Here is a 25,241-nt window from a genome sequence, read left to right on the forward strand (position 1 = left end):
TGTTATTGTATAGAAATATTTATTATAGTGGCTTTAAAAGTATTTGTTTCTTTTGGATGATGAAGTATGTTTGGTGCTTATTATAAACAGATTGTCATCTCCTTTCCTTTATTTTTATCATTACTCTTCCTTTTCAATAAATAAATAAATAGTGGGGACATTAATCATAATCATTATAAATGGTTATTTTTACCACAGTGCTGTTGTGATGTGTGGATTAATTGTAGACTGTTTTTTATTTGCTTTAATTTTTCTTATTTGTTGTAACTTGGTTTGCTTTTTTATTTGGTGACTTGTTTTGTTTTTATAAATCAAATAAAAAAACAATATTGCAAAGAACAGTTAAAAGTTTCAACAATAGTTGAAAAATCAAATAAAATGAAATCACAAACCATCTGACATTTACTTTGTCTTTTTTCTTCTAGGATGAAGAGAATGGCAGCAGAGGTAAGTGTTGAAAAAAACGCCTTTTTTTTCTTTTTAAATAACTGCATCTTTGTGATCTGAGACATCAGGTGCTGCACAGAAACCATTAACTCTCAGCTACTCTTCAGTAACTCCACAGAATAGGGATCAAATTAGGATTGACAGTCCATTAGTGTAACGTATTCTCACTCCTTATAGATTGAAATAGAGGCATTTCGGCGATTCTTTGTTGCCTTTGTTTGAACATTTCATTTGCTTTGGCAATTCCATTCCATTAATAGCTCTATAAATCCACTGATTCAGCCCGGGAATGGTGTGTAAACAGTATACTGCAGGTGAATCTGTCCTTTGTCAGGCAGATACTGTGTAAAGCTTTAGTCCTCGTTGTTCACAGTGGCAGTCGGAGCTGTGCTGCTCGCTTGGCATGGCCTCAGCATTCCTCAGAGCATCCAGCTCGTCCTTCCAGTCCCTCAGTATTCAGCTCACGTCTGCAGCCCAGCATGAATGCAGGAGGACTGCTCTGCTGCGCCTCATCAGAAGCCTTCTTAAACAGCCCTGCATCTCATGGTTGTGCTGCATGTAGAAACACAAAGCACGTGTACACAGGCTCCCATAGACATGCACAGAGACAGAGCAGCAACAGTGCAGTCTTAAAGAAATAATCCAGCGCATTTTTGTTTAAATAAATGTCCACTTTGTGTGATTTCAAGTGATGTAACACAACAGGGGTGTTTCCCATACCACAGTTTATGTCTCTAAGCTCAGTGTTTGGTAGATCTCATAACATTTCTGGCAGAAGCACTATTTTTTTTTTTTTTGCCTGTGATAAACAGGATGAAGGGAGAATATGATCATCATTAGCTGTTTGTTTGGCTTGTAATGAACCCAAAGCCCCACCAGGTGTGATTCGGTGAATTGCTCTGGCGTGAGTGGACAGTGAAAGTGAAGAATTCAGGGTTAGAGGAGGGCGAGAGCACGCAACACTTTGTGATAATTCCGACTCTTAAATGGCTCTCGACGGGAAATTGAGAGATTCCTGTAAGTGTCCCTCATCATCCCTCTTGGCCCTTGGTGTCACATTCCTCACACCACCCCCTCCTCACCCATTTTAACCCCTCCACGTCCACCCGCCTCATTCAACACAGGCCTCGAAACATTAAACAACATGCACATACACACGGGGCCCTGCTGTGGCATGAGGAAACCCTGCAGGGAATTAGTGTGGCTCCACATTCTTACACTTTTTATGAACTTGAATTCCTTTATGTGACTCTACCTGAAAGAAGGCGTGTAAAACCCATGTGTGACTGTGTGTCATTAAATACTATGTGGTAAGTGCATGAGAGCCATTCATCGCTAAGCTCAATAGATGGTGAATAATGATCCTCGTCTGGAGAGCCCCCCTCCCGCTGCCTCAGGAAGTCACTTGGCTTGTTTCCAGCTTCTCATAAATCTGTCTTTGCCCCTCAGTCAGCTCGGAGACCCAGCGGTGGCGATGATGCTGACAGGTAGCAGGGCGTCAGGAAGAGATATCAGGAAATCGTATGCAAAGCCACAGCTGACGGCAACAAGGGTAGCGCTGGACCATTGTTAGCCTTGTTTCCTCGCCAGGAACTTTATCCAGGGACTAGGTATCTTTGGAGGAACTCACCACAGGTCCCAGGGTCTAAACTAAGTTCTGTGGAGATTCTTTTACCTTGGGGGTAGTTCTTTCCAAACGTAGGAACCTTGGAGGCATTTTATGTTAGCCACCATTTTGAAAAATCTGCAGCTGCAAACCAGTTTGTTTTTTTGTTCATTGTGCTTCAACACAAAAAAGTCAGGAAAGAAAACATATGACAGATGGACAGATGACGCCTTGTTGGGCATTAATGCTGAGGAAGAAATCCAGCAGGGATTGGAAATAGCAACCTGCAGTGATGAAGCAAAAATGATGTGTAAAGACAGCCATCCATTTTTCATACATCAGCTAACTAATTTCCCTAATCCTTGGGGATCTTAAGACCTCAGTGGAAACACAGAAAGCAGCGGGCTGAAGGAACCTTTTTAGTTCCTTTTAAAAGTAGTTTCTGAACTGAAATTTTTAATTAAATCATCTCATAGACACAGTTGTAACAAAATGATTTTCATCCTGTGTCCATTGTTATGACAGCACCCAGCTGAAGCTTAAGTGCTAAATCAGACTTGCCATTGATTATCAGGAAATACTGGTCTGTCCTCACTGTTTCAAAATGCAGTTTTCTTGTCCGTGTCAGAGTTTTCATACCCTAACAACGTCCGTGCATAAGACGTAAACCCTGTTTTAGGTATGAACTCCTTGTTTTCTCTTGGGTGGTCAGAATCCCTCTCCTGTTCAGACTGGCCTCGTTCTGTGTCACGTTCACTCTCCTCCATGTTTGTTTGTCCTGCTTTCATGCAGATTTCCTGCCTGCATCTGTGCTGCGCAGAAACACACAAAAGTGTTACCCAAAACATGAAAAATATTGCCACAAAGAATGTGATTTGTGACACAGCAAAATAAATGATAAGGCAACAGATGGTTTTCTATCGTCACATGAGATGAGATGGCTTAAAAAGTTGAAATTGACAGTTTGTTCTTGGCCTTTTCACATCTCAACTTTATCAACTTTCTGCTATGAAACAGCATGCAGCCAGGGCAGTGACAACCAGTGCAATTAAGAAAAAAAAAAGTGTGTTTTCACTTGTAGACATTTGTAATTTCTTACCAGTGTCTGCAAGTTGTTATAGTTGCTATGTGACAACACACCACACTGCTGGTCACAACGAACATAGCAAACAATTCCCCAAAACGCCCGTAACATCATCCAAAATCACCTGAGGTCTCATGCAGACCCAGACATATAACACGTCCCATGCATGCGGTTGTTTTGATATTATTTTAAAAAGTTGCATTCCGCATGTGTCTGTGAATCGGGTCTGTGATGTTGGCTGCAGCCTCGCGGCCTCCACAGCACGCCGCACTGCAGTTTATTTGCTTGACTCCGGGCCAGTGTGTGATGAGGCTGTTGGTGTTTGGAGAGGAGGGGGGGTGGGGGCGCCTGCTGACCGCATGTTGACTGGCTGGGTGTTGCCGCTGGAAACACTTCAAACCTACAGAAAACACACACGCAGTCAGACAGACAGAGCCACACACACTGACGTCGATACACAGATAAACAAACGTAAACATTGATATACAGTGTGTAGGTGCATAGTGGAAACATGGAGGAACGATGTGTGTGTGGATCTGTTTATTTCCTTTCACAGCGGTTGTCTACATACCAAGCGACTGTTATCCCAAATCTTCCTCTCTATCTCACTTCCTCTCTTCTTCTTCCCTCCCTCTGCCCCCCCCCCTCTCTCTGAGTCTCTTTCCTGTATCTCCTTCTCCTCAGCTGTGTATTTTAGCAAGTTTTTGAAGGGGAAAATCCGAATGAGGCGTTCTGTGCTTTGCTTATGAAGCTGTGAGCAGAAAAAAATTCTCCATCTGTTCAAATATTTGTTTTTCGTTCGATGTGAAACGCTTTTCTCCGCGGATGCCCGCTTTATTTCACTTCTTTCTGTCGGACTGCGGTCCGTTCCCACCAACTCTGCAGAGGGAACGTAATGCAGCACAAGCAAACAGAATTCCCCAGAATTCTCCAGTGGCCTTTTTAATGCCCCACCTTCTTTAACAAAGCTCTGTCCAAACTTTTGTCTTTCTCCACTTTTCTCCCTCTCTCTTTTTTTCCCTGTTTGCATCTTCTCCAGTTTTATTTTTTAGTTCTTAAACTGAACTCTGTCGAATCTAGATTAATTAAATGGCTTGTTTTTCTCTTATGTAATTTTGGCTGCAAGTAGATTTCCTGACCAGTGTTTTGTAGGCCTGCACAGACTTTTCATCTTGAGTTGTAAAGCTGACATCTTATTTGTTATGACATACACCCACGCATGAAAGTTGATTAACTTTAAGACTTGTAAATGCTTTCCAGAAAAATATCCAAATACAGTTGACCGTTCACCCCCATTAATTACTGTTGCTTTGTCTGTTGCTAAGCTTTTTGTTTTTGCACAGCACATGTTCACTATACAGTTATTTTTACTCTCAGTGTTTTTTTAAAGTTCTTAATTTCAGACAGAGATAGACAAAAAAAACAGATGCTTTTTTTTTCTTTTTGGCAAACGCCAAGCTCCATTAGTTAATTAAAAACACTTTCTATTGACTTTATAAATTCCTGCTGAGTTTTAAAGTGTGAGTCTTCTGCAAGGTGTCTTAAAGGACCAGTGTGTAGGATTTAGTGGCATCTAGTGGTGAGCTTGCAAATTGTCGATTCGTTCTCTCTCCTTACCTTTCAAAGCATGTAGGAGAAGCTACGTGAGCCACCAAACTCGCATAAACCGTGAAGGCATCCCAGAAATGGCTCTCGGCTCTGCTCCGCTTCAAATACATGTTTTTTTTTGACAAGTGTGCCAATTTACACTGAGCAAATTGAGCTGTCAGGAAGTAACACAGTCAGTTTTCAAAATATAACACCATGTGCAGACTGGTGATCGTAAAAATGTATGTAGCCTTTGTAATCTATGTAGCCTACTTTCCCACGGTAGAAGCACAAAAGTCAAGGAAAAGGAAATAACAATTTACAAAATCTGAGCAAGTGAAAATAATCCGGTGAGCATGAAGCCATGTGGAGGACGGATTAAAACTGCATCACACGCAACGTGCCCAGTGGAATAAAGGTTTAAATCTTTCACACTGGACATTTAAATACACACTTGATAGATGTATATATAATATCATGCTAAAAGACTGAAGCTAAGTCTGCATCCTCTCCAGTTTATTATTCATGTAAAAACCTCCTGTTTGACTGCTTTACATATTTGTTTGTATTTGCAAACAGTATAACGTCACTTTCAGGGAGAGAAAAGACTTCTGGGATGAGGACTAACAGATGTGTTTGGAAAACCCAACACTATCTCTGGTGAAGTTGGCCGGGGTTGCTGGAGCGTAACTTATCCAAATCTGCCAACCTTCGCCTAAACTCTGATAGAATAGGATCCAGGAGCTGCTCCCACGCGGTGGGGGAATACTACAGCGTGAATGTGTTATTGTGAATGAGGCTTTTTAACCTGTAACCCCACAGACTGTTGTTGATAGTTACTACTGTAGGTAGTAAACTAGTTAGCCAAATACACTCAGCAGATAAACACACAATTGAACCCATTCCTTTCAGTTTTGCTCGTGTTTTTGGTTTTGGAAAGATTAGAAAAAAAACAGACACCACCCTGCACACTAATGAAAGAGTATCACAGCCAGTTGGCTCATTTAACACATTTGTTGAAGCGAGAGACAATATTTTAGACTAAAATCACCCCATCTGTTCCAGATGTTTGTCACTTGTTCCCTCAGTTGAACTTAAACTCCCTTGGTAGATAGTTTGGCTTGTTTTACGCAAAGAAAACAAAACACTGAATCAACTTTTTCCCCCCTTGTGTGTCAGAGTAATGTCAGTACATATCCTCTTTCCCCCTGGGTGGGTTTTGGTATTTGGGATTCCTAGAAGAAAAAGCGATGGAAAGTACGCCACCACCTTCCTTCCTGTGCGTGGTGGAAAAAAACCCCAGGTGTGTGTTTGTGTGTGTGTGAATGTGTTGTGTTGAGCGGACAGATGTAGCAGTGGTGTCAGGCGTGTGTTTCTACATCGGCATGTCTCTCCCAGGTTAGGAATGTTACAGTCAAGGAAGTGACTTATTTTGAAATGATCGCAGCCCTCCAGGAGTTCAGCTCTGCTGCATGTCACACGAACATGTTACACATGACATTTTTTTTGTGTGGTTTCTACGCCTTGTGACCATGATGGCTTCTCACAGTTGTGTTTGTAGTGGTGGTGATCAATAACAGTTCTGTTTGATGTAATTAAGAAGCAGTTTGGCAAAAAACATCTTCCCTCAGGGTCCCTTTACTTGCTTTCTCCAGAGTTTCCAACCACTGCTGACATCTCTCACAACTTTTTCTTCAGTTGTCGTGGAGATATCTCAGTTCACATGATGATAACATCATGTTAGCCAAGTATGGAGTTTCCGTTACACAATAGCAGCTGGACATATACAGTAGATCAACACACCATGACATCATGCTAAAAACAACAGTCATCCCCTGGGTAGACAACAGGAAGTTGATTTGAATTGCATACATGTGTAAAATCTGCCAGCTTATTTATTTTTGTTGACATTTTCAGCCGTTGCTGTAACATTTAACATTTGTAAGTTAACGCAAAAATATGCATTTTAGGTGAATAAGATGGAAACTCTTTGAAATAACGTCATGGAAAAAGAAAACATTCAGCCATTAAACTGTATGTATGAGACAGGCTTTCTACCAGGTTATTATAAACAAACATGATTTGTTCTATTTATGACCTGAGACTTAAACTTAAGAAAACACCGGAGAGTACAATTAAAAGCTCCCAGGGGACCTTCAGTTAAGATTTTTCTGTCAAAGCGAGGTCAAGAGTAAACTTTTTCTATGGTTAAGTATAGTTTATTATAGTTCTGATTGTTTTTAGTATTGCAGGCTGTGTTCTGTTTATACTAATTTGATTTTCAGAAAACTTAGTCTTGCATCGTAGGTTCTGATTTAGAGTTCAGGGTCAGATTTCTCCCACCACAACACCAGACGGATGTGTTGTACATGATCAGCCCATCCTCTAATTAATGTACCGTATACTGAGCTGTGTTTACATTCTTTAATTAACTCTGTGATGAGTGATTGTGGGCTTTGTTTAATTACTGAATATCACACTGTACCGTGTAGTCGCCTTGTTTGTGTTGATGGTAATCAGTGGTCGCAGTGCGCAGAAGGTTTTACAGTAGAAATGACTTTGCTAGACGTTTGTTATTGAAACCGGCTTCATGTTGTCTTTAATCTCAATGAATTTAACTAGATTTAGAAACTTCCTCATTTTCCGTTTAGAAGCATACTACTTTTTTATTCATGCATGTTTTATTCAAACTCCTGACTTGACAGTGTTGGTGATGACAGGGGCTTCATGGTGTATTGACCTTCCCTCACTCGGTGTGTGTGTGCATGCAGAGGTTTCTGACCTGAAGCCGTGGCTGTTTACAGAGTGAAATGAGACCTGTCCATCAGAAACCTACAAGTCCTTTCTCCATCTGATAAAGTCTACCGACGCCGTTTGTAAGGACGTGGGTATTTCGTGGAGGTCAGGACCAGGCTACGCAGGTGTTTTAGCAGAGTTTAAACTTTCAGAGTTGAGTTGTGTTTGGACTAGTTTGTGTGTGAACTGAACAGAGCGTGTCTTCGTGGGAATCGTAGAAACAAAGACAGAATTACAGGATTTATTTTCATGATGGCCTCATCTGCTGTCTTTGAGCAGTCCCGTTTCTTTGAGCAGAGAATAAAACACGCTGTTCTTTTGAAGGAAGTTGGATTTTATGTATTTATGTGAAGTGTACTTGTGCTTTGACCTTCCCACACTATGAGGGGAGACACTATGCCAGGATTATGTGCCTCCCATTTTCATATTCCTCTGCTGGAAGAGACCTGACATAGATAGCCATCTACACACACACACAGACACTCAGCCCTCCTCCTTCTTAGTGTTTGAAGTGTTGGGAAAGTTGGATAAAAACATCTCCTCCTCTCAGTAACGGAGCGAAGAAAAAGCAACACTTGCATAGCTTTGTGCGTATTTTTTTTACATCTGTATGTGGGTGTGAACGTGAGGGTGACACAAATGGTAAAGAACAGCGTGTTGTACTGGGAGGTATTACGCCAGGGTTAATGCAGTGAGCGGGCAGCGAGCCCAGCCCTCTGAAGAATAACATTATCTAACCCAAAACAACGGGGGAGCGGGGAGCTGGCCGACACAAGCGGGCCCAGCTGTGCAGCCAGGGACCACAGCCAAAACCAAAACCAGGGCCTGCTGAGGCTGGAGAGCAGCGCTGACATCCAGCCAGTGGACGGACATTGACTGTGTGCTGCTAGATGGGACCAAAAAGGGTTGTATCAAACCAAAAGCGAGACATTTGTTCTGCTTTAATGTGCTTGAAGAGTCAAAAAGAATGTGGGGGAAGAGAAAGAGGTCAGTTTGTAGATTTGCAGCTATTAATGTTGCCAAAAATACAGATTTATTAATGCATATCAATGTGAATATTTGAAATATTTCAATGCTAATTTTCCACGGTATTGACACACTGTTATCAGCTGCGCTTTATCTCTCTTTTCTCTCTGACAACAATGCAGACACCGCTGCAGTAACTTAGATGCGCAACACACTGTACCATTAACTTTGTTCATTTAGGTCATTTTAAATGCTTGATGAAAAAAGGGGAAACTGTTATAAATTTTTATAAAAGGGATAGTTTTCTCAGTGCCATGTTCTTTATCTTTATTCTAATAAAAATAACACATTTGAGATTGAGATAATAATGAGAATAACCATCAGTTGCAGGGTTACTTGTAACATTACCAGGGTTTTTCCCGCCTAAGTTCTTTGGTCTGATGGCAAGAATCTTTTGCCGCCAACAGACACATGGCAGCATTAACATTAGGGTCCTGTAGTTTTTCTCATAACATAATGACCAGAATTGCTCAATTCAGAATTTAAAAAAGCTGTAACAAACATATCAGTCATAAGTCAGTGCTAAAAGCTAACTGGATATTATGTCATGTGTTTTTATAAATAAGTCATTTATCCAGGACACCTCTGGGCCACCGGGTTTGCAATATGCTGAGGGAAACCCTGACTACATTTTCAAGTCAGTGCTGTTTATAATTAACTTTAACAACCATCAGATATAACTTCAGAAAAAACAACATAATCTTTCCAAATTAGGCTCAGACAGTGTTTTTACACTTGTTTTGACTTATTTTAGTCTTTTGGATGTCAAATGGGAAAGAATTCGCCACATGAATTAGTGAAACAGTCGTAAAATATAATAACATTTACACTGGCAGCTTACATAATGCCATGCTGAATGGTGCTGAGGTGGTAAACTTCAGTTATGTGCCATCTACTTCAGTTTGAACGAAGGCTGCGGTTATTTAAATACACTTTAAGGCCAAGTTCTGCTTCAAGTGTGCACCTGCTGCTGCTCATGACATGTAAAATTTTAGTGGCATTAATAGTATTGAGTGCCTTGTCCACAAGTGAACCGTTTGCCCTGAGTACCACCCAAGTGCAGCTGAGGTTTTTCGGCTCTCGTTCTGTGTTTTGGAGCAGCCAAAGTCATTTTGATGCAGGCTGCTGATGCATTTCATTAATCCACACGGTAGTTTATGCTTTGGTAAGACAGTTGGGAGCATTAAAAATATCCAAAGCTTTAGATTTCCACGTTTAATCCTGTTCATCCAGCTGCGGGGCATGGAAACTTCCAGAATCCAATTTGTGCTGCAGAGTTGGAGCTCGTTGAGATTGGCCCGCGATTGGGAATTTGCCTCGTACACAAACACAGAGAGGGACAGAGAGAGAGAGAGAGCACGAAGGGAGGAGGGGGTGAGGTAGAGGAAGCAGTTGTTGACATCTGTACCTCCAACACGGGTCAGGCATGTCCAACGTTGTGTCAGCGATGCTTCACATAAATGCATCAGTGCAGTTTTTTCCTCATGCTCTGTGACGAGCTGCAGCAGAGCCAAGCTGCAGTACTTCAGTTTTTCAACTGCTTTTTGTCTGCAGGTCATTAAGAAAGATCATAACCTGCAACAACGTAAACAGAAATACAGTGCTGCCCCTGACAGTTATACTGTACACTGTTCCTCACTGAGAAAGGTCATTTCATGTGCTGCACTGCCTTCTACTGGATCAAAAGCAGGCCTACAACTGTACTGTACGACTAGTTAAAATAGTTGCATGGTTTCTGCAGATCATTAAAAAGCCTGTAATCCAATCATTAGAATTTTAGGGCTTAAAATGTCTTAAACATGATTTTGGCAGGCCTGAAGAATTCATTGGATTATGAAGTTAAAGTTGCATTAAATTAAGTCTCACTTTTAAATGTGTTGATCACACTGTAAGAAATTTATTTTGTAGGAATTTTCTTGGAGCAAAGGTTGTGGTGGTGGTTACGTCTTTATTATAAGGTGTAAATGGGCCGGAGTGTCCGTTTAAATTCACTTTGGATATGTTGTAGCTTTTGTTGGACAGTTAATTTCTGAATCAGATCAGTTTTAAATCACTTGCAGTAACATTTTCAGCCACAGGAGGGGGGCAGTAGAGTGTGTTTTCACCATCACCATCAGTATCTGTCCATACTGGACACATTTTCTCACACAGATGCAAGCTGTAAATAGTCAAAATTTAAAAGAAATAAAACTTTCATGTTACAGGTTTGGATTCCAACTTAAATAAACTCTACCCTCTCCTCACATTTGAAGTTGCTCCTGAGCAACACTTTGAACCCACATCTGCTCCAGTCCAGCTGTTGCGCCGAGCACCCCTGGGTCATGAATGCATGTATCCGCTGCTGTGTGCATCATGTGAAGCGGAGCGCTCATGAAAAGAGCATGCGTACTCCGTCGGCGTTCCCTGAGGAAAGAGCAGTGCGATGCTCTGATGCTGCACTTCCTCAAAGCCTGTGGGCTCCGAGAGGCAGCTGAGGCCAACTGAGGCTGAGGCTTATGGCTGTCACTCCTCCTTCACACTCTTTTTCTCTTCACTTATTAGTGATACTACATAGTTTTAATTGGCTGTGTTTTCTCCATGCACATCATTTGACATGGCGTGCTGTCTCGCCCTCTGTCATATGAAACCAAAGTCCCTCATGGCTTGTTCACATGCAGCCTTGTCAGCACTCTCTGACCTCTGCTCGCTGTTCTGTTCTGCAGCTCAGGACACATCTGACAGCAGAGTAGAGTCAACGGACCGGTGAATCAAGGGACAGAGGACAAAGCATGAGGAAAAGACTGAGACAGTGGTTGTGAGGAGGAAGAATTAGTTTCCCTGTGTCTTGTTTCATGAAGCTTATTTTAGAGTTTGTGTATTTTGATACAGAACTCTGGCAATAATACTGATCAGAATGGAGACCAAGGCATTTTAGTGTATAAATAAGTGTAAGAAACTGAAGATTAAAAGGCAACTGTTTTGATGATTGATTAATCATTTAAGAACATTCACAACATCCCGCTTTACATGGGTCAAGTCTGGATGGTCGGTCAAATCAAGACTTTTGATGACATCACTTTAGGATTTAGAAAATTGTTATTACCAACCACTTTGATAATTCGTTAATTGTTAGTAAGTAGTAATTTTCCACAAAAAAAGCCTCTTAAATGTGAATGTTTTCTGGTTTCTTTAAAACTTAACAGAACTTCACATTTTAGCAAAACATTTTACCACAAACAGGAAAATTCATGTCCTAAGTAACCTCAGATGATCATTTTGGTCAATCTGCTACTGTTTTCTCACTGAATCGTTTAATCTTTTGGTCTAAAATGTCAGAAAATTATGAAAAACGCCCTCAAATATCCGTCCACCCAAACAGTCCAAAACGCAAAGATTTTTAATTTGTTAGCACACAAGACAAAGAATGAACAACTGTTTGCATTTAACGATTAACAAAAAAAAAAAAAATAATCATCATCAAAAAAGTTGTTAAATAGTAAATAGTAGTTCAAACAGAAGTAGAACTTTCATTTTGCCAACAAGTCACTTATGTATTTCACTTTACAACCAGAAAACTCTTTGCATTTATATTGTTTGAGTAAGTGAGAGAAATCAGTGTCCAACTCAGAACACAAGTGAAAAAATCCTTGGAAACTGGAGACAACATGTGCACTGATGCCACAATGTTGCCTCAGTTGTATTTCCAGCTCCAGTGCAGTGTGGCCTAGTTCTGCTTCCTCACTGTGTGACCAATCGCCTCGGTGCATGTGCTCTCTCTCTCGTTGCCAGGGAGACAGAGGAACCGTCTGGAGCCAATGGACACCATTTTCGTCAAGCAAGTGAAGGAGGGAGGCCCCGCCCACGGAGCTGGACTCTGTACAGGTACACACACACAGACTTAAAACACACACACACACACACACACACACACAGTCTCTAAGGAGATCATTGCACTCCTTCTGATTACCGGCAGATCTCATGATTAACTCGGCCTGTCTCACATCTGACCACAAAGCGCCGTTTGATGCCAAGATTTCTTCACGTTTGTGCTGTAGGTAATTCCACTTCCTCGTAACCCGCCAGGCAAAACAGATACGAGTTACAAAATAACAGATGGCCCCTTTGCGGGAGGTTGAACAAAGTGTAATAAGCACACTGTTATTCCAACCTTCACTTGATTCCTTCTCTCGGATTAACACGTGAATTGTTTCTAATTTTAAGCTGCACAGATAAAAATACTTCAATAAACTCCTGTCTGGTGAAAAAGTGAATCAGCTCCTTCCAGTTTCCCTGAAACAGAGGTGACAGCGGAGGCTCCGTGCTCGGTGCTGTCAGCATTATTGCCAGGTTAGCACGCTGTAATACAGGAAATGTTAAGTGGCCTGGACAAGCCCTCTTAAACTGTCTGCTTTTATCTGTTCACTCTCCTCTCCTGGGACGGGGGAGAGCACTGTTTTCCCACAATTATCTGGTTTCTCTCCTAAACTCACCTCGCCTCGCTTCCTGTAAGATGGCCATCTTCAGAAAACTTGAATGGAGCTGGACCCTCACACGGGGTCCTTCAAATAAACAAGTATTGGTGTTCTCCTTTTGATCTAAACACAGATGTGTTTGTGCTGGAAGGAGCTGCTCCACGGTGGTTTTCTCGGTCGATAATGGTATCGACTGGATTCCAGATCAGTTTTCTGAGCAGCTGAAAGCAGAAACTTGCAAAGTTTTTCTTTTAATGTTACACCTGGTCTTAATCTCGTTGCTGCGTTTCAGAAAACTTGGAGCTCGAAAATTCCTGAACTTTTGCTAGAAAAAGTACGTTTGAACGCCACTCAAAAGTCAAAGTTTCTACTTGTGAACTCTGGGCAAACCCATCTACCACCACTTATTGAAGAAGCGGTTGTCTGACATGAGAAAACAACGGCAGCAATATATGTCACCAATGTTATTAAGTGCCATAAAGTGAAATGAATAATGGTGTCTGTTACCTGCGTCATCTTTCCTCCTCTGTGTTGTTATATATGCAAATAGGCTGCACTGCTGAGGTTCAAGTGTGTGAACTTGCCAAAGAAAGTTAGCAGTTTGTCACGGTCAGCCATGTTTTTGTCTGCTTTGTGCACCTGGAACACTCGGAAATTTGGACCTCAGACTTTGACTGGAACGCAGCGTATCTGACCAGGCGTAAATCCTATGCGTGGTCCGGAGCAGACATGGAGTCAAAATTTAGGCGGAATAATACAGTTACACAGCCTCTTTGTGAGTGATGTGTTGCTCAACAGAGCTGTCTGGAAAATGAAAGCAATACAGGTGGGAGATGAATGATATTCAGTGAGAATTAACTGCGTGACGGTGTGTGAACTGAACTCTCCAGCTGGTTTTTATGTGCTATTAACAGGACATAAGACGGAGTGGCCAACAAGACTTTTTATAAAGTTTCTCCTCAGTCAACAACTCCCAAATTTGCATGTTTTGTAAAAGGAGCCTGAGGATATTGCAGCTGCTAGGTCAAATTAGACAGTGTATCTAAGCAGTTAGAACCAGGCTTAGTAAAGACCAGCCGTAACCAACCGTGGGTTTGTAATTTATTGTCTTAATCCTCTGCAGGGGACCGGATAGTGAAGGTGAATGGAGAGAGCATAATTGGGAAGACCTACTCACAAGTCATAGCCTTGATCCAGAACAGGTAAGATAACATCATTTGGTTTTATGGTTCATCTTAAGAGAAATATGCAGAGTGAAAGCGCCCGACTGACTCAGACCCTGATGCCAGAATTTCTATCTAATCCCTTCACCGCCAGCGCAGCACAGAGACTGAGAAGGAGCCATTGTAAAACTTTTTAGGAAAGTTTTCCAGACAAAGTTATTTCCTTATCTCTGACAAGCACGCGTCTCATTCACACTTCATTAAACTGCAGCTATTAAAAGTTAGATTTTATACGTAAAAACTTTTTGAGCAGTGCCATGACTCTCCACAGTTTGTGCTCTGTGTCGTAACAGTCTCTCTCTCTCTCTCTTTTTCTCTCACATTCACTCTTATCTCTCTCGTCCCACACACCCTCGCCTCCCTCAGCGATGCCTCACTGGAACTCTGTGTGATGCCAAAGGATGAGGACATTTTGCAGCTGGTAAGTTTTCATTCATCTGTAAAAATTGCAAGTCTGCTCGGAAGTGATCTTTTTTTAAAACCTCTTTTGTTTCTACAGTGGCAAAGTATGCCTAAAGGTTTTCTGATTATTTACACTTTTAATATGAGACCAGTGCCATCTTCAAAATGTAGTTGTAATCTGTATCTTGTTTGTTTAACCTGCACATGAATAGAAATTTTAAAATTGTTCTTTTAGTCAGAGTAACCACCCAGTAGTTTTGTTGTCTCAGTGCTCAAACAGTGTTACTAAACCAAGAAACCTCGCTGTGATGACAAGACTTAGGCATCATTTCCACTGCGCGGTACAGCTCGGCCTGACTCGACTCGACTTCTTTCTTTTTTGGTTTTCCATTGGGAAAGGTTTTGGAAAGTACCTGGTACTTTTTTTGGTGTCGTCATTGGTGCTCTGATGTAGCATTTCCCAAATTCTCCTGTTATTTTTTCCCAGAAGGCTTTAGTCTTGCTGCTGCCCTTTTCTGACACAAAATTTGTCTTCTTGCTGTCATAAACAGTCACATACAGACTTCCCTTCGATATCCTCCATCGTTCCTGGATTTGTGTCGCCTCGTTGATCATAACAGGGCAGTTTCACATGGCGTTGCTATGACGATCAGTTAAGACTTCCTCTTACATTGACGGGGTACTATCTGCAGTGAAAAACTTGAGAAAAGTACCACGTACCAAAAGTGTAGACTTGCACAATATGGACTGTTTTTTCTAGCCAATCCTGATAAGTGATGGTTATCTGCTTCTCATGGCCGATACTGATAAGGTAACAGATAATTTCGTATTTCAAAAGGGAGGTCATGTAGGCTCTGAAATAGTGAGCAAAGATGGATGATTTAGTATTCCACATCTGACATATCACAATATAACAACAGAAACAAAGAACAGTTCTGATTCTTCACATGTTCATTTATTTTTTCTGGTGAAGTATGTCAAAAAAAAAATTCAGATAATTTTGCCTAAAAATTCTAATTAAATGCTTTGACACATCAGATCAGATATTATTATAGCCGCTATTTATAGAATTTCATTACTGGAGTAATAAATAACACTATAATTATACTGTTGCATCTTAAGCATTACACCATTGTGCATCCCACGCATCGTGCATCATGAGTCGACTAAGGCGGAGCAGCACCAAGCCGTGGAAATGAGGCTATATGCACGCTGCAACCTGCTGCCTATTACCAAGAAATAGTTCCAGCATGTAAAGCTCCCTAAACCACAAACTCACATTTACATTTCTTGTGTGTGAACAGGTTAAACAAACAGTATACAGCACAGACTTTTTAATTGGTCAGCTTATATGTTTTATGTTGTTGTAGGTGTGTTACAGAACTTTGTACGGAGCCAGGTTAGCTGTGTTCCTCATATTTCAAGACTTTATGCTGTGCTAAACTCAACATAGTCTTTCACCAGATTGATATTTATCTTCTCGTCTCACTCTAATAAGCATATTTTCCAAACTGTGAAACTATTTTCTCAAGTGCAGGCCAGAAAACCTAAGTTGAAGCGATCCCCACCGTCTGACTCCTTTAAAAAGAGAGGAAGTGTTGACATAGCTATCCAGAAGATTAGCTTATAATGGATACAAGCTTGAATGAACCATTAACATTTGACTCCATTAGCAGCCAGGACTGTGGTAAAGAATGGTATTTAAAGAAAGATTATTCAAGATTTTAAACAAGGTCACACTGTGACCTTGTTTAAAATCTTGTTTAAAATGAGGATATACATAAAGAGAATTTTCAGTGTGAAAAAGCAGTGTGAATTTTCAGTGTGAAAAAGCTAATAATATTTGAGCTAAGATCTCCTGCCGCAGCTCCGTGTCACGCTGATGGGCTCAGTGATGCAAACAGCCGGCCCACGCCGTCAGTCAGGGTCCAGAGCCACACAGACGATAAAGCAGCGCCGAGCCACGTCAGACCAGTCGCCACACGTTGTTCACCTCTGTTTGGGAACTTCTCTCTCAGAGCAGAGAACTGAGTCAGATCCCACTGTGTCGCTAAATTCCACACATAGCTCGTTAGCTTGGCCGCAGCTCAGCAAAAGCCACAGAAACTTGCTTTTGGCATTTTGGAATAAGTCTGAGCACTCACAAGGCTGAGGGATTCAAATGAAGCAATTAGCTGTTTCTTCTCATCGAGGAAAACATGAGTCAGAATTAAATTAAATTTAAGGATTACTGTTTTTACATTGTAGGTGTTTAAAAACTACCCACCATTAGACAGATTTATGGGTTTGAAATGTTGCATAATGTGATATGAACCCCTGCGTCAGAGGGAAAATAAAGGAAAAGTTCAGATTATTTGATGTGGGGTTATATGAGGTACTTATCTATAGTCAGTCTATTATCAGCAGCAGATGCCAGTCAACACACCTCTGGTTTGGAGAAGCAGAGAGGCTGTCAGTGTCCACAACGTCCTACATGGATGCTCCTGCTGCTGTTTTCTTTTTTTAATCAGTATTTAATCGATTACATTTCTTGACATATATGTTAGAATCACAGTCAAGTCACTTCTTTAAGTACATACTTATACTCTCATCAATGCAAATCTTACATGTGACCTTTTAATCCTATTTGTACAAGAAGAAAGATGGATTTTTACAGTTTTGGTGCCAATGAGAATACATCAGATAAAGAGCTGCAGCTATTTTCATAATCGATTTATCGCTTTAGTCATTTTTCAAGCAAAAATGTCAAACATTTGCTGGTCAGAGCTTCTTAACTCTAAAGATTTTCTGCTTTTCTTTGCCATTTATGATTAAATTGTGAAAATAATCAGCAGATTAATCAAAAATGACAATAATTGTAAGTTGCAGCCCTAATCAGATGTCTACAGTACAACATGATTACAATATTTAACATAATGTTTCAGTAATATTAAATAATTCAATCAAATATTATTTTTATAAGGCTAAATGACTCACGTGGTGGTGTCAGTAGATGCATCTGTGTCTGTGTTGTCAAATGTGTTCATGTTTGTCTGTTTTGTGTATTTTTGGAGACATTGAGCCCACTCACTACCAGAGGGAGTGCAGCTGCAGTCAGCTGACTCCTCTCAGCTCACTGTTTACAGGAGCGGGTGAGGGAGGAAGCCAGCGCCGATCAGGCAAGCGTGCTGTTATGCTCACCCAAAAGTGAACATATGACAGAGCAGCGTCTAAACACAGATGAGCGGGAGGCTGTTAGAGACAAGGAAAAGAGGCTAGCGGTCGGGGGGGAGCGCATTTGTAGCGCAAGTGCCGCTGAAATGCTTGAGACACCAGAGAGGGGGAGGGGAGGTACCACAGTGAGCAGGTGAGAGTGACAGAGCAAAGGAAAGAAATGCTGAGTATGTTGAGAGGGGGAGAAGGAGAACGCCAGCAGAATATGTTCGCCAGTTTATTTTAACAGCAACTGTGGGGTCAGAGGAGGAAATCATGGGGAAGAACGGCAACTCAGAAGAAGACACTCAGGTCTGATAAGGACATCAACACTGCTGAAGTTCACCTCTGTTCTTCATCTCTCTGATTCTTCTTTTCCGACTGTGATGCCTCTGCTCAGCGTCCCCACAGAGGAATGTATTTTTAGCCTGTCAGACTGTCTCACCTCCGTCGGTGGCGATGTACCTCTCATTTCTCTATGTTCACCTGTTTACTTCTCTTTATTCCCTTTTTTCTCTCTGCTTGCCCTTCTCTAACCTGTGGACTGCAGTTTTCCAGGGATATCACTGCTCTGGTAAGAAGGGAAACTATACTAACTAATATCTTTCCTTTTAAAGGGATGGCTTAGATTTTTTTTTGCAGTGGGGTTGTATGAGATACTTATCCATAGTCGGTGTATGACCTATAGTAGATGGCGTTTGGCACATCCCCAATTTGGAAAAACAGCAGGAGTACTGGTGCAGGAAGCTAAGCAGTGAACTGCTGTGCATGAGGTCAGAAGCACAACCTAAAATATTAGCCATATTGAGAAGATTTTCACTGCTTTATCTTGCCATCTGACAGCCTTTTCAATGGAAAATTGCCATTATTGCAAACAAATGTTTCTCTCTCCAAGGCGACCAAACTCCATTCACAAAAGCAGTAATTTTACCTCACAGAAAACTGGAGTTGTTGGTTTACCACTGCCCTGATCTGTTAGTTTGTTTGTGCAGCTATTTGTCTTTGGTGAATCTGAAAAAACCCTTTGAAACACCAAAGTTGCACAAAAAGCAAACTAACTAACCAAGTGAGTCAGCAGTATGCCGTATTCTGCAAGGCAAAGTTACTTATTTTGTCCATGGAGTTTGGTTGGTTTGGACAGAGTGATATTTGGCTCACATAACAGCAGTTTTCCATCAGAAAAAGCTGATTGGCTCATACATCATATTCTACAGGCTGAAGAAAACACCTTAGCTTGCTGCAGATCACTGCAAAAATCACTTTATGATCATTTTTATATTTTTTTCAATGAAAATGAGAATAATTACATAAAATTACCATTCCCTTAAATATCACACAATGGCAATATCATTCAAAATAATCACTATTAGATATAATCAAATATTTTCTCAAACTCATAAGAGAGAAAGTGCAGACTGCGACCTACTGTAGGTAAGACACTGACTATGGACAAACAACCCCTGTTCAAAGAATCCAAACTATCCTTTTAAGCTGTCTTTCCTGATGATTCATAACTCTTTTTAAAGCTTGTATTTGTACTTGTTGAAGCTGGCAAACCCCTAAAACCCCAAATATTCTTCCCCTCCTGTGTAGTGTTTGTATTCTGGTTTAGTATGCAGGTTATTCTTTTTTATTTTCCTGAACAGCTGGTTGAGATACAGATGCATGTGTGGTGGAAAAACCAACCCTCTGAGCTCACAGTAAGTCAGCAGACCTGACATATTTCACTCTGTACTTTCCGCGTTCAGGAAATTGGCATCTATTTAACTGTATGACTTATGCAAATCCAGAGGGAGGCAGCCAGCAGCAGGCTTGACTGTGGCTGCAATTGTAACCTGACACCCCAGGTAGAGTGCTATCGATTAAAGTCCAGCACCGACACTCTCTCCCTTTCATTTTCTCAAGAGCCGGTGCGCTGAAGGGATGAGGAACTACAGCGTGTCCGATATGCAAACAGGAGCTTTTTCTCTGAAGCCGTCCATGGTGATCATTCACCGGAGAGCGGGCAGTCTTATAACTCGAGTGTAATCCTTCGAGTTTTAATCAAGGAAAGTACCGCAGTTGCTACAGTGACATTAGAATAGTGGAGCCATGCTGACAGAAGTAGCGTTGCCTGCCAGCAGCAGACAGAGGCGTCCCCCGTTCACCCTCTCCTCATGCCTCAGGGCACACTCTCCAGTACGAAAGGTGGGTAAGCCCCTGCCAGCTTAATCCTCACTCCTGGCTCCACGGTTTTATTCTGGACTTTCCGGGCTTTTTCTCCTCTGCTTATTTGCCTTCCTGGCTGTCCCTTTTCTCCCACTTCTTCTCAGAGTATTTAATTTGTATCGTGGCATGCTGTAACATTTGTTTGCAGTCTCCTGGGAGAACATTGAGAAACTGTTAACAGAGCGATAGTCGTGTTTGATTTGGAGAAATACTGTAGTACTGGAGCAGCATGTCTATTTTTAGCGTGCTGTTGTTTTATTGTTATAGACAGGCTGAATCCAGTTGTCTGTCTGTCATTTACAGTCCTCTGAGGGAATGCAGTGACAGTGTTTGTCTTTCTGATAATCTCATCAGCTCACACAAAGACTCTGGTCAATAAATGGAACTAGTGGATTACCATCATTCTTTCTCTACTTTCAAAATGTCAGCAGCCACCTTCCCACGGTGTCTTATTAATTTTGACAGTGGTTTTTTTCCATTTAGTTTAGTCTTAGCCGCTTACTGAGAATTGTAATAAAAGTCACATTTTTGTCAGTGTTTTTGTTTTGTTAAGTCAAGTGGAACTCAGTTTCAGTTTTAGTCAAATTTTAGTCAGTGTTTTAGTCACAACTCTCTCAGACAGTTTCATGATTCTGTAATAATGGATCTGCTGAAGGATATTTCCTGGCTGTAAAAATTCCGATGAGAAGTACCTTGAACTTTGTTTAGTCATCCAGGCCGACAATGTGTTACTCACACATTGTTTTGTGTCATAAAAAATAATGCACAAGTCATTACATTATGAAACACTGATAATGGTTATTACCTGACAAAACAGACTTACTTACATACCACTCAAGTCTTCTGTTAAATTCGGCATCATTAGTCACTCAGTTGAACTTAGATTTTATAAATCATCAGCTGTAAAAATGTTCGGTCTTGAGCTTACATGAATACCGAATTGTTTGAAATGTTTGCTGACTGAGTTAGGGCCTGTTTATGTGTTGTAAGAAACTGTACATGATCATTTAGAAGATGTAGATGTATTCCATGAGCTCAGCTCCAATAAATTTAACAATATGTTAGCAGAGCATGACAGTCCCCCCTGAACTGACAGAAACTTTGAGCTTTAGCTTTAGGCTAACATTACAATTAGTCCTAAACAGTTTCAAAATCGTTGTGTTTTTTCTGCACATCTTTAACCCACAAGGTTCTCCATCCTCATTGGGAACCGTTACGCTCAGTCTTTCTTTCAGTATGAATATAAAGTCCCTTTAATACTTGAACCAGTATTGCTGTAACCCACTAACATTTGGCTTTTGCCTTCGCTGGTAAAGGGCACAATCAGTATTCCTTCCCAAGTCAAGTGACATTGCCATAGTTGCAGGTATTTATTAGCTCCAGCTCCGATCGCCAGTGACGTAAACATGATATCCGGGCCGGAAACTTCTGAGACTTTTTTAAAAAAGCTCGTGTTGCTTGGCTTGACTCCGTTTAACTCGGAACGTCACCCCAGTGCAGCGTTTGTTTGTGTGTTTACTGATGATTCCTCGCCTTTAGTTGAGCGTCTGAATGATGTTTTATATTATTATAAAATCACAATGAAAGTTCCCCGTTATTTTGTTGTCTAAAAGCTTTTATTGTGAAGCTGCAAAACAGAAAAGCAAACATTTCTGTTGGCAATCGGAAAAAGGTCAGTCACCTATTTTTAGCAGGTTCAGCCACATTTTTAAAAATACATGTACACGCTAATCTTTGTGTAAAAATAGTATGAATGAAAGTCTTTTTCTTCCCACTCAACAGGCTGCTGGTGAAGATGAGGCATGCACCTTTTAAGGGAGCATTTATTAGTTCTTTGAGATGACTTGATTACTGTGATCCAACTTAGGTTGCCCGCCCAAACACAGCCAACTATTTAGTCTTGTCTTTACTTGTCCAGGCGTAATGAGGCAGAGTTATCTTTGTCACTTTTGTTGTCAATACTTTTTTTATTTATGTCGTCACAATTTACGTCAACGAAAACTTTTCATCAGAATATTCAAACAGTGCGGTGGTGCTGTTGAGGTACTTTACTGTAGCTGTAATGGCAGAGGAAGATGAAGGTGAGACGTGGCAGTAAATCCATCACCTAGTAATAGAGAAGGTTGCTTCCAAGCTCAGCTGAGTTTCATAAATACAGCACTCCCTGATCCTTACAAGTCTTAATGTATCCTGTCCCTGGTTGGGTGTGATCTTCTCCTCCTCTCTGCAACCGAAGTGACATAATGTCCTGTAATCTCTTACAGGCATATTCCCAGGATGCATACCTCAAAGGAAATGAGGCATACAGCGGAAATGCCCAGAACATCCCCGAGCCCCCTCCCATCTGTTATCCTCGGATAGAGGTTAAAGCTGCTGGCATGGCTCAGACATCGGAGCCCGCCGCAGTCAGCGAGATCCCCCGAGGGCCGGCTCAGGGACCAGGAAGACGAGGAGGGGCCACAGAAAAGAACTACCGGGTGGAAATCCCTGTTCCACCGTCTCCTCCGCCCCAGCAGACGTCAAAGTCTCAGACGGTGGTGTGTGTCTGCAACGAGAATGTGAGGACAGTGGCCATGCCTCTCGATCCGGTCGACAGGGGGTCCCGGGTGGCTCGGGCTGGACCCAGCCACAGGACAGAGGAGAACCGGTACGGTCCTTCAGCGGACTCGGCTAGGCCCAGACCCCTTATTCCCTCAGTACCTGGGGGTGCACAGCTGCAGTATCCCTCCTCCCATCCTACAGAAACCCCAGTCTACTCCCCGTCCTCAAGTTCTCGACCTGGCCCCGCCTATCCTGACACCTTATCTCCACCTGCACGGGCCCCTCTCACCCCAGCCTCACCGGACACGTTCTCCACTGCCATCTCACCAAGCACCAACCACTACTCACCCTCTCCCACTGCCCCCTCCACCTCTCCACACCAGAACATTGACTGGAAGAACTACACAACCTACAAGGACTACATTGACGCCAAGAGGCTGCACACGTATGGCTGCCGCACCATCCAGGAGCGCTTGGACAGTTTGCGCGCAGCCGCCAGTTCCAGCTCCGCCTACACCCAGCAGCGTACACCACCTCCTCCTAGCACCAGTCAAAGAGGAGCACTGGGCTCTCAAAACAGACGGAGAAGTACCTCCACTGACCGCGGGGTGGATGCAACAAGCCAAGGTACTGCGGTGACTCCGTTACGTAGCGTCTCACAAGAGAGGCTCGGAGGTGGAGCAGAGAGGATACCAATCAGGAATTGGCCTCGGAGTGCTTCCGAGGACGCTCTGCCTTTCTCCACTCCTGCAGGAGTCACCAAGCCTCGAGCGCGGTCTTGTGACTACCTGGGGCAGCAGCCTGGAGAGCCAGGTGGAGATCGGTCAGGGTTGGAGGACAGGCTGCTGCTGTGCCGGGGCGAGGAAGCCAGAGCGAGCAGGCAGGGTGGAGGCCTGAGAGCTTTACCTCATCTGAACAGGAGTCTCACTGGACAGGATGATGAAGGAGGGCGAGGAGGTGGATTATCGAACTCGCCTTTAGCTGCTCCTGTGTTTACTAAAGGTACGACGAATTCTGTGCTAACATCACGGACAGACGGTGTCATTATGAGGCCGTCGCGTCTGCCTGTCAAAAACTCCATCTCAGATCCTTCGCCTGCCTTATCCTCCACAAAAACCACAGACCCTCTTAAAGACCAAAGAGCTAACATCATGAGCAACCACCTGGGCTACATTTCCCCGCTGCACCTGCAGCTCAGAGGCAGGGCGGACAGTCTGAAGATGGAGAGCAGGTCGGAGGCTGGGTTGGCAGCCAGGTCCTCCTCTTGCTCCGGTCCCTCCTCTAAACTGCCCCTGCAGAGACAGCTACAAAATGTTGTTGCCTCGTCTCCTGGTTCCTCCACCACTAATGGAGCTGTGACCCCAAAACCAAAAGCCAACGCGCCCGTACGGACTAACGGAGAGGGCGTTGAGGGACCGGATGCAACAGTCGTTGTCCTGAGAAGGGACAAACCCTCCGGACCTCCTCACATTCGCCCTCCGTCCTATGTGCTGGCTGTTAATGACAGCCAGAGAGGAGTGACTCACAAGTCACCACCGCTGGTGAAGGCCGGCTCTGCAGATGGAGCGATGTGCTGGACGTCTAATGACAGCTGCAGGGAGGTGCATCTAAGACGGCTCGGAGACACACGACAGAAGTCTGGCTCCAACAACTTGGACGACTCTCTGGATTCAATCCCCTTCATAGGTAAGACTCATCGCTAAACCGCCTCCCTGTTTCTATAGCAACAGAAGTGACAGGCTAGACCTGTGAAAAAATGACACAGCATGTGTTAGTGTGAGTGAAAAAGTATGTTTATGCATGAAAGCGTAGAAGACTCTAGAGATCTCATTTGAATTTTCACACCATTGTTTTAATTGAGATTCAGCTGTGATTAGAAAACATGAATGTTCTGACTTTGGGCTTTGAACCCTGATCATTCTTTAACACAGACCTAAATTTAAAAATCAAAAGTTGGCATTAAATTGTTGGCCAGATTTTAATCTTGTTTCCATATTGGTCTGATATTTCCTTAAGTCAATCAGGAAATGATGCAGATGCAAATCAGGGAAGGTTAGACTGTGTTTTATTTAGGGAGAGTTCCTGTCCTAAAAAAAAAACTAATTCAACACTGATGATGCATGTGAGGTTTGGCTAATTTTTTTTTGAAAAAATGTCCTTTTAGAATTTTTGTGGTGTTTAGCCTTTCAAAAACAACATTTTGAACAACATGGTGAAGAAGCTGTTTATTTGTCTGATTGTTGCACACAAAGGCACACACCTGTATTAATAATAAGAAAAAAAAATAATGTATTGTATTCGTGTAGTGCTTTGAAATGTGCAAGAAGACACGTTAAATCGCAGAGAAAGGAAACATAAAACATGGAAAGTATCAGTATAAAACAACAACAACAGGGCGGTTTAGCAGCACCATAAATTACATTTATGTTGATAAAACTGACGAGTTGTCTTAAACTTTATTGTCCACACTGTGGGAAATTTGCTTTTGGTGTCACCATAAAACATGTCATAAAAATACCAATACACAATACATATGATACAACAGTACGTTGTCTCAGCATCATAAAAAATAAACTCACAAAATGAGAACACACACATCCGACTTAGGTATTGTAATGGCACAAGTATAGAAAAGCTAATTATTTTCATAGTCTAGATAGTATTTCTAGTCTGGGGTT

The 25,241-nt window shown here is 42.1% G+C and overlaps 1 protein-coding gene across 6 annotated transcripts in view; it reads left to right on the forward strand.

Annotated features, from left to right (window-relative positions):
• arhgap21a (Rho GTPase activating protein 21a) overlaps positions 1-25,241 on the forward strand; it is a 114,925-nt gene that overhangs the window by 69,528 nt on the left and 20,156 nt on the right. For 3 of the 6 annotated variants that reach the window (XM_084746739.1, XM_084746738.1, XM_084746736.1), the window contains 6 exons: positions 426-447; positions 12,315-12,407; positions 14,121-14,199; positions 14,587-14,641; positions 18,365-18,388; positions 22,287-24,249. In XM_084746739.1, coding sequence (XP_084602865.1) covers positions 426-447; positions 12,315-12,407; positions 14,121-14,199; positions 14,587-14,641; positions 18,365-18,388; positions 22,287-24,249 — 2,236 coding nt within the window. Of the gene's footprint in view, positions 1-425; positions 448-12,314; positions 12,408-14,120; positions 14,200-14,586; positions 14,642-18,364; positions 18,389-19,714; positions 20,002-22,286; positions 24,250-25,241 lie in introns of those variants that run through there. The other 3 variants (XM_084746740.1, XM_084746737.1, XM_084746741.1) reach the window with 2 other exon arrangements.

This window comes from Lutjanus erythropterus, chromosome 21, assembly GCF_056507025.1.
Source record: "Lutjanus erythropterus isolate fLutEry1 chromosome 21, fLutEry1.hap2, whole genome shotgun sequence".
NCBI classification, from domain to species: domain Eukaryota; kingdom Metazoa; phylum Chordata; class Actinopteri; order Lutjaniformes; family Lutjanidae; genus Lutjanus; species Lutjanus erythropterus.